Source organism: Euphorbia lathyris, chromosome 1, assembly GCF_963576675.1.
Source record: "Euphorbia lathyris chromosome 1, ddEupLath1.1, whole genome shotgun sequence".
NCBI lineage: Eukaryota > Viridiplantae > Streptophyta > Magnoliopsida > Malpighiales > Euphorbiaceae > Euphorbia > Euphorbia lathyris.
In genome coordinates this window covers 102090077-102101690 of record NC_088910.1, presented here as the reverse complement: position 1 = coordinate 102101690, position 11614 = coordinate 102090077, and the positions used below count along the sequence as shown (strand labels likewise).

Here is an 11614-nt window from a genome sequence, read left to right as displayed (position 1 = left end):
TTAAAAACATACTTTTAAATTCACATACTAGAACCAAACCCAACACCAGCGTATTCCTCCAACTCAGCCTAAAGGGACCTATTTGATAGCACTCAGGCAGTAAAGTAAGCAGAAAACCATAGAGTAGGTACGGACCTCGATCTGTCATTGACTCGTCTGAGACTTGAGTCTCTTTATCTATTTCTTAGTGTCTCTCTTCTTTGCTTCAAAAGTAATGGAATAGAATAAGAATACTTTCATCAGCATAAATTGTTGAATCCAAAACAAATTTGTCCATGGAATTATACTATTTTGATCATTAATATGCTGGTCTCATGAGAGAGCTAAATTTAAACATAACTATATATTATTTTCCTATCATTTTATTATAACAAAAATCAGGAAGTCTTCTCTTCAAGGACAATAGGGATCTCTACATCCTCTCCACCTCTCTGAATCTTCAAAATCACTCTATCCCCTACTCTATATTCATCATCCAGCACTTTGTTTAGCTCTGCTTTACTTTTTACCTGACCATGAAAGGAAACCATTCACACATTGACAAACACAGTTTACAAAATATAAGAATTGTATTGAGTGGACAAACAGAGATCTCACAGGTATATTGTTTACTGCAGTTATAATATCCCCAAGGACAATGTTTCCAGCAAAACCTCTTGTGGTAGGGAGCAACCCAGCCTTTGCTGCTAGACTATTTCCCGGAACCTACACCAGGACGGTTATTTATATAAATCATTAAATTCTATGCTATTCTACATGCCTATATAGCCAATGCAATACCTGCATGATGAGAGCTCCATTTCGAACGTTAAGTTGGCTTGCAATAAGATCGGGAGCTATTTCCACATTCAAACCAGCTCGAACAACCTAAAAAATAAAACATCATACTCCAGAAAGTAGTATCTTAATCCTTGAGAACAAAATTCTTAGTAGACTACATTTGAGAATCAACGAGAATATATAATTTGGAGAATCTGATTGTATACTCACTTTACCAGATTGAATTAACTGAGGTACTATCTTCAGCACTGTTGAAGATGGGATGGCAAAGCCTACACCAGCCGAGGTCCCTGCAATTAACAAAAAAAGGTTAATTAGATCATATAGAAAGTACCTGGTTGTTAAATAGGTCAGTTATTAGTAAGGTCAACCACTGAATTTGTTCATGATATACAAAATCATATAGAACCGACCGAAACCAAGGATAATGTGTTGATTCAACATAAATCAATAGCATTAATCAAGAACGCTATTGTTTTTATTTAGATGATTTCTATACGATGAGAAATTATCACTAATTACCTGTCTGAGTAAAAATCGCTGTGTTAATCCCAATCATATTTCCTTTAGAATCCAATAAAGGACCTCCACTGCCATAACAAGAAAAGACAACAATGTTTGTGTAAAGAAGAATATTTATTATAGTATATATTTCTGCAACACTCCACTGTATTGACAACAGTTGAAGGTATCTCTGACAAACACAAGTATTGACTCTCAGATATTAGATTAGTTTCCCAAAAACGTATCAGACACGAACCTATTTCCCGGATTGATTGCTGCATCTGTTTGAACTCCACCACCAATTGTGACTCCAGTTTGACTAAAAATATCACGATTCAATCCACTTATTACCCCTGCAGTAAGAGTATGATCGAAGCCAAATGGATTTCCAATTGCAAGACACTGCTGCCCAACTTTTAGAGAACCGGATTGCCCAACCTTAATTGGCCTCAACAGATTTTCGGATGCTTCAATCTAGCATTTGAAAAATATTGAAACCAACATTAGAAACATATACAGATCCACAAAATGAAAAATTTATGCTTCAGCCCCATAGAGCATTACAGCAACAGGAAATATGAGTACAGTGCCAATTAATTGTTAACTTAGTTAATGGTAGGAAGTTGGCAGAAAGAAAACAAAAGCAATTTCCAACTAAGGCGGGTGTATGTTTTGGTTTATAGTAAATTTGGGGTGTAACCTATGGTTCTTTGGAAAGACTAGATTGTCTTTTTTTACCATACAATTATACTTCAGCATTTATCCTATGGTGGTTAGCAACAAAGTTTCTAAAGTCTCAAGTACAATTAGAGTCTCGTAAACTTAAATTGTTTAAAACTGTAGATAGCTTACCTTTTTTTACCCACAAAACAAAACAAAAAAAGGTCACATTGAGAGAACGTCATAGAGCTGAAATAGTTTACATGGCATCAACCATATACAACAAGGAAAACATTGATATATTCGAACTTGACCATGAACTACTTCAGCAATTGCCTTTCTGTCAATCCACTTTTTAAACATGGAGACATGAATAGAGAAAAATAACCATATCTTACGTGGAACTTTCTTTCACATAAATCACGTGTTAATTGATGGGGCACAAATCATACCAATCCTGTACTTAGCTGTGGAAGATAAAGGAAGAAAGCGCAAGCTCTATGCAGCCACGAAGATGTTTCTACCTTCAATTATGGTTGGACAGGATATCTTAATAATCTATGAGAACAATTGATCATGGGAGGTATATTTTATGTACGCATAGCCACAGGAGTTAACCGAAATAACAGGAAAGCAATCAACAAAAGGACTATAGAAGCACCGGAAAATGAAATCCAAGGACTTCCTGTTATACCACTGCCACCTGACACAATGCTAAGGACTGAACGTGGGTAAACAATGAATTTTCATAGGCAGCTAATTTATATGCGTAAATATTCTGTCCACAGTTAACAAGAACCCCAAGACAATCAACAATGGTAAATATCTCATGTTTAACAAGTAATTTGGAAATTAGCAGAAAGACCACAGGAAAAAACAATACCTTCAACACAGCAAGGTCCTTGGCACGATCAGCGCCAATCAATATACCCTCGAAGTTCTTCTGCACCCTTTTGAAAAACCATAGAATATGTGAAACTGTGAGCAGCAGTAATCATAAAAGGTTTTCCAGTCCTTCAAACCACCTCAGGTACAGGATATGGTTTAATCATACACAGATGAAGGGCACAGTCACTCTCACCCTTCGGATGCAAGAATATTAACCCGTGCAACAACTTGCCCAGGGCTTGGATTTCTTGAGAGGGCATTGCCTATCACTACACATTCAAAAGAAAGAGGATTTGCCTTTAAGATTCACAGTCCATCAACAGTCTTACAAGAAGCCAGCATTAATATGCATCTGATTGAATCCCAAATACTTTGCCAAGTAATAACACTTTGTACCAAACTTGATTACTCGTTCTCAAAAAGATGAGCAACAAGAATAGCACAAAAAGAAGAAAATAATAAAACATTTTAACATAGTAGACTACAAAAGAATGAAAAAATAGATTAACAGTTGATCACAAAAGCTACCTGTGTTTTGATCAGTCTAATGCATTTAATAATAAACACACTAGCATATTAAAGAAAACAAGAGAACTAAAACATGTGTACATAATCCTGTTATCTTACAATAGAATAGATCACGTAGCATAAGGAACCTATCAACTGTGCCTGGAGTACTAGCTCATGCATCAAAACTTGGTTTTTTGAGCTCTTTAGATAGTTCTTACCATGATAATTTGTCACAATATGTCCCTCCCCATCCCAAACCACTCCAGAACCATTCCCTTCAGGAATCTGCAAATTTTCACAAATTAAATTGCTGTACTATCATAAGTACAAGACAGGTTAAAACAATCATATCATGCTGCACTTAATTCATTACAAAATCTTGTGATATTTTAAGATTTCTAGCAGATTTCTAAAAAGTACAGCGAAGATTCAATTGCAAAAGTACCTCAACTACACCAGTTACATTCAGTTGTGGGCGCAATGTTACATCAAAAATGTTGACAACAGAGTATGTATTCTTTTCAAAGAGTTCGACAATTCTTTCCTGGCAATGATACACATGGTATAAGTATGAGGATGTAGGATAGTGAAATTAACTAAATATTGCTTGCTTAAACAATAATGACTAACAAATATAGCGGGATATGAACCTCAGTAGGGAAGAGAGCTCCTGAGGGAAGAACAGGGGGAGTTACTTCTTCAACTGTAACAGATGGATCTCCTAGTGCTTGGGCTACATATCAAGAAATTATCACTTGCACAGCGACAAAGACAGATAGGAGAAATCACAAATCATTACATTGAGTATGACAATATTGATGGAAGACTAGTCAAGATGCTGGACTAAAGCACTTGCCTTATTCATTTTAGGCAAGTAGAACGTATGCTATAAATCTTTACTTCACAAAACAATGGAATACTCAGCAAACCAAATATTCTATTTTGGGATGCACAAGAAATAAAGAACTACTTAGCAAGCAACAGTTACATGGACTCCTAATCCTTACTTAATTAAATCTCATTATGGCTTCTGAATTACATTGTTCTGTCTTTTAAGGTTTTCAATTTGAATATATTTCCCTAATTTTTTGCGTGATCCCTGCTACTAAAGGTTAATGACCCACTATCTATCCTTTATTAAGAAGTTTATAGTCAAATTGATTATCATAACTACTGTTATTTGGAACAGCCATAGTGACTAACTTCACTGGTGGTCATGCTTAATTAATTTCAAGCACAGAACAATTAATCTGACTTGCTTCCTATACTTTTACCAAGCCAAATTTCTAGGGGAAATCAACCAAGTAATTAGAACTATTCAAATTTGAGGCCTCAAGTAAATTACAAGCAGCTGCATAAAGCCAAATTGTGCAAACCTGATAAGTACCTTGTAGGATAATACCACAGATACATGAACAAACTTGTTACCAACAATCGCCGTTTTGTGATAGGACGAATTTTGCATATTTCATCAAACACATAAGGCGTATCATCTTTAGCAGCCCTACAAAACACCAAAGGAAGAAGATGAAACAGTTAAAAGAATAGAATCACCACTCCAATAAATATAGACCGGAAATAAGGCAGTTATAAGGAAGAAGTAGCGAAGAGAATGCAAGGGGAACCTGGAGAAGGAAATGGAATGCGAAGAAACGTCGTCGTATAAAGAATCATCGGAGGAAAGGGAAACAGAAGACAAGAGCTGCCGGCGACCCAAGAAGAAGCGTCTTGGAAGAATGAAGATTCCATGGAAAGGTAAAGATTTTTGGAGGGACCATGAATTGCATGCTAACATTTGCATTCTCAAATTCAAATATAAGAAATCAAAACAAGGATTGAGTTTCAAGTGAAGTGGTGGATAAGATTAAACTAGAAATGAAAGCCAGAAGATAAGAGAATCTCAGTAAGCTTTCTGACTGAGCTCACTTATTAATGGATTTTAAGCCCCTTCAACATTCTTTTACCAAAATGTCCCTCTAATAAGTGGCTTTTTTCTAAGGATATGAGTGAGTAATGGGGGAGTAAAGCGGTAAATGAGCCGAGCCACTCATGAGCGGCTCGATGGTCGGCTCGATTTATAAACGAACCGCTCGTGAGCATAATTTACTGGCTCGGTTTATAAACGATTCGAGTTTGAACAGGCCAAAGCTCGTGAACAGACTCGATTAGAACATTTATGGAAAAAAATTAGTTTTGTAGAAAACTATATAGTTTTGTGTTAGCTCATGAATATCTAAAATTAACATTATTTCATTCGTTATTAGATGAGTTCGTTCACAAACATAATAAACAAGTAATAGACGAACAATTTGTAAGCATTTTATTTATTTTTTCACGAACTTTGCTTGCGAGCTTGTTTATGTACACAATTAAAGAGCTATTTGCGAGCAAACTTCATAAATATAATTAACGATTTACTCACAAATAATTCATGGTTAGATAATTTTCTTAATGAACCAAGTTCAAAGAGGATTTTGGGCTCGAAACAAGCTCGAAGCTCGGCTCGAGCTTGTTTATTTGCTAATGAGTTGAGCCGAGCTTGAGCAAGCCAAAGCTCGACTCGGGCTCGAGCTCGTTAATTTTATAGCAAGCCGAGCTTGAGCAGGTCAAAGCTCCGCTCGACTTGACTACATCCCTATGGGGGAGTTGACACACTCCGTCCCAAGCATATAGGCAAAGCTTTGTGAGGCTTCTATTAAGAGTGATGAATGAAACATATTAATTGTCGCTCAGGAGGGGCCAGGGACAGAGCCTGCTTGAGAGGCTAGAGTCCTCCGGCCACTGGCTCCATCCTTGAGTAGCGGTAGTTATATCCTTTGTAGTCTCCCTAATATTAGTTTATATACACTCTGTGTAGTATTATTTTAATATTTTAAAGTAGATGAAATGATTTAAGGTGTATGTTTTAATTTAAAAGGTTTAGGTTCAATTCGCACACAATCTCATTTTAAGTTTACGGTGATATTTTAACGTGCTAGAGGCTAAAAAAAATTGACCAGCCACCGCATGGTTAAAGTTAGCCCCCTAAGTATAAATTTCTAGCTCCACCACTGGGACGAAGCTCGATTTTGGCATAAAGAACATTATAGAGGACAATGACTCTCTTGACATTAGATATATGTCACCTATGAGTCAGTGATCAATACTGGCTTACGCGATCTACTCTAATACATCAGAGACTATGAGAGTTGGACATTCGTTCTTGTGGAAGAGAGATGGATATCTCCATACGGATGGAACCCTATGGGCACGTTACCCAAATAGTGTATAGTGGATTTCCTTCCGAAGACGAGTTTGTCTAGACAAAAGACCTTTCAAAACATATGTCGACATATGTATTGACAAGACGCGTATAGAGAATAAAATCTCTTAGTATAGGTTGACTCACCGAAGACTTGGAAAAGTCTCGCGTAGTACAAATCTTTCATATAATAATGAGTTAGGGTGTGGAAAAGTGCTTTTGTTTAAGGGTGCATTTTTTGCTTTTTAGTTAGATAGTAAGAAATGGAGTGTTTAATTTGGCTTATAAAATAATAGTTTTTAGTTTTTTTTTTTACGAAAAATATTAATTTTTGAAAGCTTTTCATGGAGGTTTTTGTTTTTATTTATTTTTTTTTGAAAGAAATTGGGACGAGATAGAACTTGGACGGGGTGAATACCCATGACCTAAGAACTGACAAACCCGCAATATATAAATAAAAAAAAGTGAGTGTTTGAACAAGAGAAGATGAAGGAGACAAACAAAAGAAGAGGGAAGAAGAAAATATAGGAAAAGTCAAGAAAAACGCAATTGTGAAATACTACTAATGTCATCATGATTTTAAATAAATTATCATTATTATTTTTATTCAATATTTTTTAACATTATCTTTATCCTTATAATATAATTACCGAAAAAATTTAAACTTTTTCTTAGTTCAATAAATTAGTATTTTTAATTTTTATTTAATTCTTTAAATTATATGTACTAACTTTTGCATTCTATTCTTTTTACTTTTATAATTAATTTATCAATTAATTTAAAACATATTCATATTATACATTTTACATAATCACAATAATATTTCATCACAATTTTAACAAATATTAATTATTAACTAACTAATAATAACAACAATTCTCAATCAATATGTAAACTAAACCGATCCTAACTAACTGAATTGCAAATAATGTTAACTACATCACAAATCTTTTAAAAATAATGATTAAACTGTTTCTTAATTAATTGGATAATTTTAACTGACTTATATTAAATTTTTGATTCAGTTTTGGTGACTAATGCCAATTATAATGGTTTTAATTTCAAATTGATGTATTATAATTTAAAAGTTTTCATTAGAAATTTAATTTTGTTTCCAATTAATTTCAACAATTAATTTAAATTTTTATACTTAACTAATGAATTGTTTTTAATTAAATTTTTTTTCTAGATTTTAAATTAATTTTTAAGAATTCAAAATTGATTAACAATACGGAGAGAGGAGATGCAATAAAAATTTAAAATAAGAAAACATAATAACAAACGTCTTTTAAGTTGTATTATGATTCATGCATAATAAAATAATAAAAAAAAAAAAACTATGTGGTTCCATTAAAAAAAAAACTATGTACTTACTCTTATTCCGAAATTAGAGAGTTTTTCACACAGTTAACAAATTAAAGATTTTTACTTACATGGAAAAAATTGTCTCCTCTTCCTCTTCCTCTTGTTCTTCATTCGCCTTGTTAGTCATTTATTTGTGTTTGAATAAGTCTTGTGTTTGAATAAGTCTTTCTTAGTTAAAGGAAGTCCTGGTCTGTAGGGAAACCTATTATTTAGGAATAACAAAGCTTATCCCTTTCCTGTTTTTATTCTCCACGATCTTAGCCTGTTAAGCGTGGATTCTGTTCTTGCTGTATGGCTATTTATAGCCCTTTCATTATTGAATAACGACATCCTTTTCCAGCAATTTTAAGTGTTAATTCAGAATCTAACATTTGGTATCAGAGCCAGGGAAAGGACCAAATTGGGTGTGTGAAATTGAGAGAGTGAGAATGGCAAATTCAGAGAAATTTGTGCAGCCAGCTATTCCGAAATTTGATGGCCATTATGATTATTGGTCAATGATGATGGAGAATTTCCTTAGAAGCAAAGAGATGTGGAGTCTGGTTGATGAAGGAATACCTCCAGCTGCAAATGGAACAGCTCCAGCAAGTGAGGCGCAGAGGAAGACAGTAGATGAGGCCAAGCTCAAAGATTTGAAGGTCAAGAATTTCCTGTTTCAGGCAATTGACAGAGAGATCCTTGAAACGATTCTTGACAAGAGTACCTCAAAGGAAATTTGGGATTCGATGAGGCAGAAGTATCAAGGGTCTACGAAGGTGAAGCGGGCACAACTCCAGGCCTTAAGAAGAGAATTTGAGTTGCTGGCCATGAAAGAAGGAGAAAAGGTGGACAGTTACTTGGGGCGAACTTTGTCTGTGGTGAACAAAATGAGCTCAAATGGCGAAAAAATGGAGCAGAGCACAGTGGTCAGTAAAATACTTAGATCGTTAACTGTCAAATTCAATTATGTGGTATGCTCAATAGAGGAATCGAATGATCTAAGTATTTTGAGTATTGATGAATTACATGGAAGTTTGCTGGTTCATGAACAAAGAATGCAAGGATATCAGGAGGAGGAGCAAGTGCTAAAAATTACTCACGATGATAGATCAAGCAGAGGAAGAGGTCGAGGCACATTTAGAGGCAGCCGTGGGAGAGGCAGAGGAAGACAGAGCTCTTATCGAATGTTTCAGATGCCATAATTTGGGGCATTTTCAATATGAATGTCCAGAATTAGAGAAGAAAGCAAATTATGTAGAATTAGAAGAAGAAGAAGAGTTGTTGATGATGTCCTATGTTGAATCTAATCATGTTAGGAAAGAAGATATATGGTTTCTTGACTCGGGATGCAGCAATCACATGACAGGGAATAAGGGATGGTTCTCAGAGTTGACAGAAAATTTCAATCGAACAGTAAAGCTCGGCAATGATACAAGGATGGCGGTGGTAGCAAAAGGGAGTATAAGAGTACAAGTAAATGACATGATTCAGGTAATATCTGATGTCTATTATATTCCTGAACTTAAAAACAATCTGTTGAGCATAGGACAGCTCCAAGAAAAAGGATTGGCTATTTTAATTCAGAAAGGAGCTTGTAAAGTATATCATCCAAAGAAGGGTTTGATTATGCAAACTAACATGAGTGGAAATAGAATGTTTTTCTTGTTAGCATCTATTCCACAGAGAAATCCCATGTGTTTGCAAGCTGAAGATGTGTCTGATAAAGAAGCACACATTTGGCATTGTCGATTTGGGCATCTGAATCATAAGGGGTTGAGAACATTATCCGTCAAGAAGATGGTGGTTGGCCTACCTGTTCTGAAATCTCCTAAGGAGATATGTACAACCTGCTTAACCGGGAAACAACATCGAGAACCCATGCCAAAGAGGAGCATATGGAGAGCGTCAAAACCACTTCAGCTAGTACACTCAGATATATGCGGACCAATCAAACCAGCCTCACACAGTGATAAGAGGTATATTCTGAGTTTTATTGACGACTTTACTCGTAAAACTTGGATTTACTTCTTACATGAAAAGTCAGAAGCTTTTGTAACGTTTAAAAATTATAAAGCTAGTGTCGAAAAAGAGATAGGTGCATCTATATTGTGTTTGAGGACTGATAGAGGTGGTGAGTTCACCTCACTTGAGTTTGGAGATTTTTGTAAATCACAGGGAATCAGTAGACAATTGACAGCTGCCTACACGCCTCAGCAGAATGGCGTTGCCGAGAGAAAGAACAGGACAATAATGAATGCTGTTCGATCGATGCTAATTGAGAGGAAAGTCCCCAAAACTTTCTGGTCTGAAGCCGCAAGATGGTGCGTGCACATTCAGAATCGATGTCCAACTGCAGCAGTTGAAAACAAAACTCCAGAAGAGGCGTGGAGCAGCAAGAAACCTGTTGTAGAATATTTTTGAATCTTCGGATGTATGGCACATGTTCATATACCTGATCAAAAAAGAAGCAAACAGGATGATAAAAGCAGAAAATGCATCTTTCTAGGCGTCAGTGATGAATCAAAGGCATGGAGACTCTATGATCCAATATCAAAAAAGATTGTTGTCAGCAAGGATGTTGTCTTTAAAGAAGACAAAAGCTGGGATTGGGGAAGATCTGATGAAGAAATGAGGCGAGATGTACTAGAATGTGAAGATGAGGATGAAGGTGACAAGGCTGATGCTCGAAATGAGGAAGAACCTGATGGAATAAACTCAAATAATTCCACCAGCAATTCTGAATATTCCAGCAGCTCTCACAGCACAACCAGCAGCTCCAGCAAATCAAGCAGTCGGACAAATTCACCCCCAAATGAGTCAAACCATGATGAATCAGTTGAAGGGAGGGGTGTACGAGAAAGAAGAAGACTCGGATGGATGTCGAATTTTATGATCGGAGAAGGTTTATCTGAGGAAGAAACTCTACATGCCTTGATGATGGTAACTGAAAATGATCCAATTTCATATGAAGAAGCAGTAAAGAACAAAAAATGGAGGGAAGCTATGTCATCAGAGATTGAAGCTATTGAGCGAAATCAAACGTGGGAACTTACTGTGGCTCCTAAAGGAATCAAACCTATTGGAGTCAAGTGGGTTTTCAAGACAAAGCTCAATGAAGATGGCGAGGTTGAAAAATTCAAGGCGAGGCTAGTGGCGAAAGGGTATGCACAACGTTATGGAGTAGACTATACTGAAGTTTTTGCTCCTGTGGCAAGACTCGATACGATCCACATAATTCTTGCTATAGCTGCTCAATTCAATTGGGAAGTGTTTCAACTTGACGTAAAAAGTGCGTTTCTTCATGGTGAACTTAAGGAGGAGGTGTTTGTGCAACAACCCGAGGGGTTTATAAAGAAAGGAGAAGAAGAGAAGGTTTATAGGCTGAAAAAGGCGTTGTACGGCCTTAAACAGGCGCCCCGAGCTTGGTACAGCAGAATTGAAGCCTATTTCACACGGGAAAAATTCCTAAGATGTCCCAGCGAACACACCTTGTTCACAAAATCCAAAGGAGGTAAAATTTTAATCGTCAGTCTCTATGTTGATGATTTAATATTTACTGGGAATGATAGAAATATGTGTGATGATTTTAAAAATTCAATGATGTTGGAGTTTGACATGTCTGATTTGGGAAAGATGAAGCATTTCCTTGGAGTAGAAGTGAAACAATGTTCAAAAGGAATTTTTATT

At 35.9% G+C, this 11614-nt stretch overlaps 1 protein-coding gene across 1 annotated transcript; it reads right to left on the bottom strand.

Annotated features, from left to right (window-relative positions):
- Positions 1–222: 222 nt before the first annotated feature.
- On the bottom strand, positions 223–5240 carry LOC136209223 (protease Do-like 8, chloroplastic). Its single transcript, XM_066000635.1, has 13 exons — positions 4968–5240; positions 4719–4846; positions 3993–4075; positions 3788–3886; positions 3561–3627; positions 3026–3101; positions 2828–2894; positions 1541–1758; positions 1303–1370; positions 991–1070; positions 781–867; positions 598–705; positions 223–509 (listed from the first exon to the last, which is right to left on the bottom strand). Exons 1-13 carry the CDS (start codon positions 5141–5143, stop codon positions 378–380), a joined length of 1389 nt encoding a protein of 462 aa, XP_065856707.1. The 5' UTR covers positions 5144–5240; the 3' UTR covers positions 223–377.
- Between the last annotated feature and the right edge of the window lie 6374 nt (positions 5241–11614).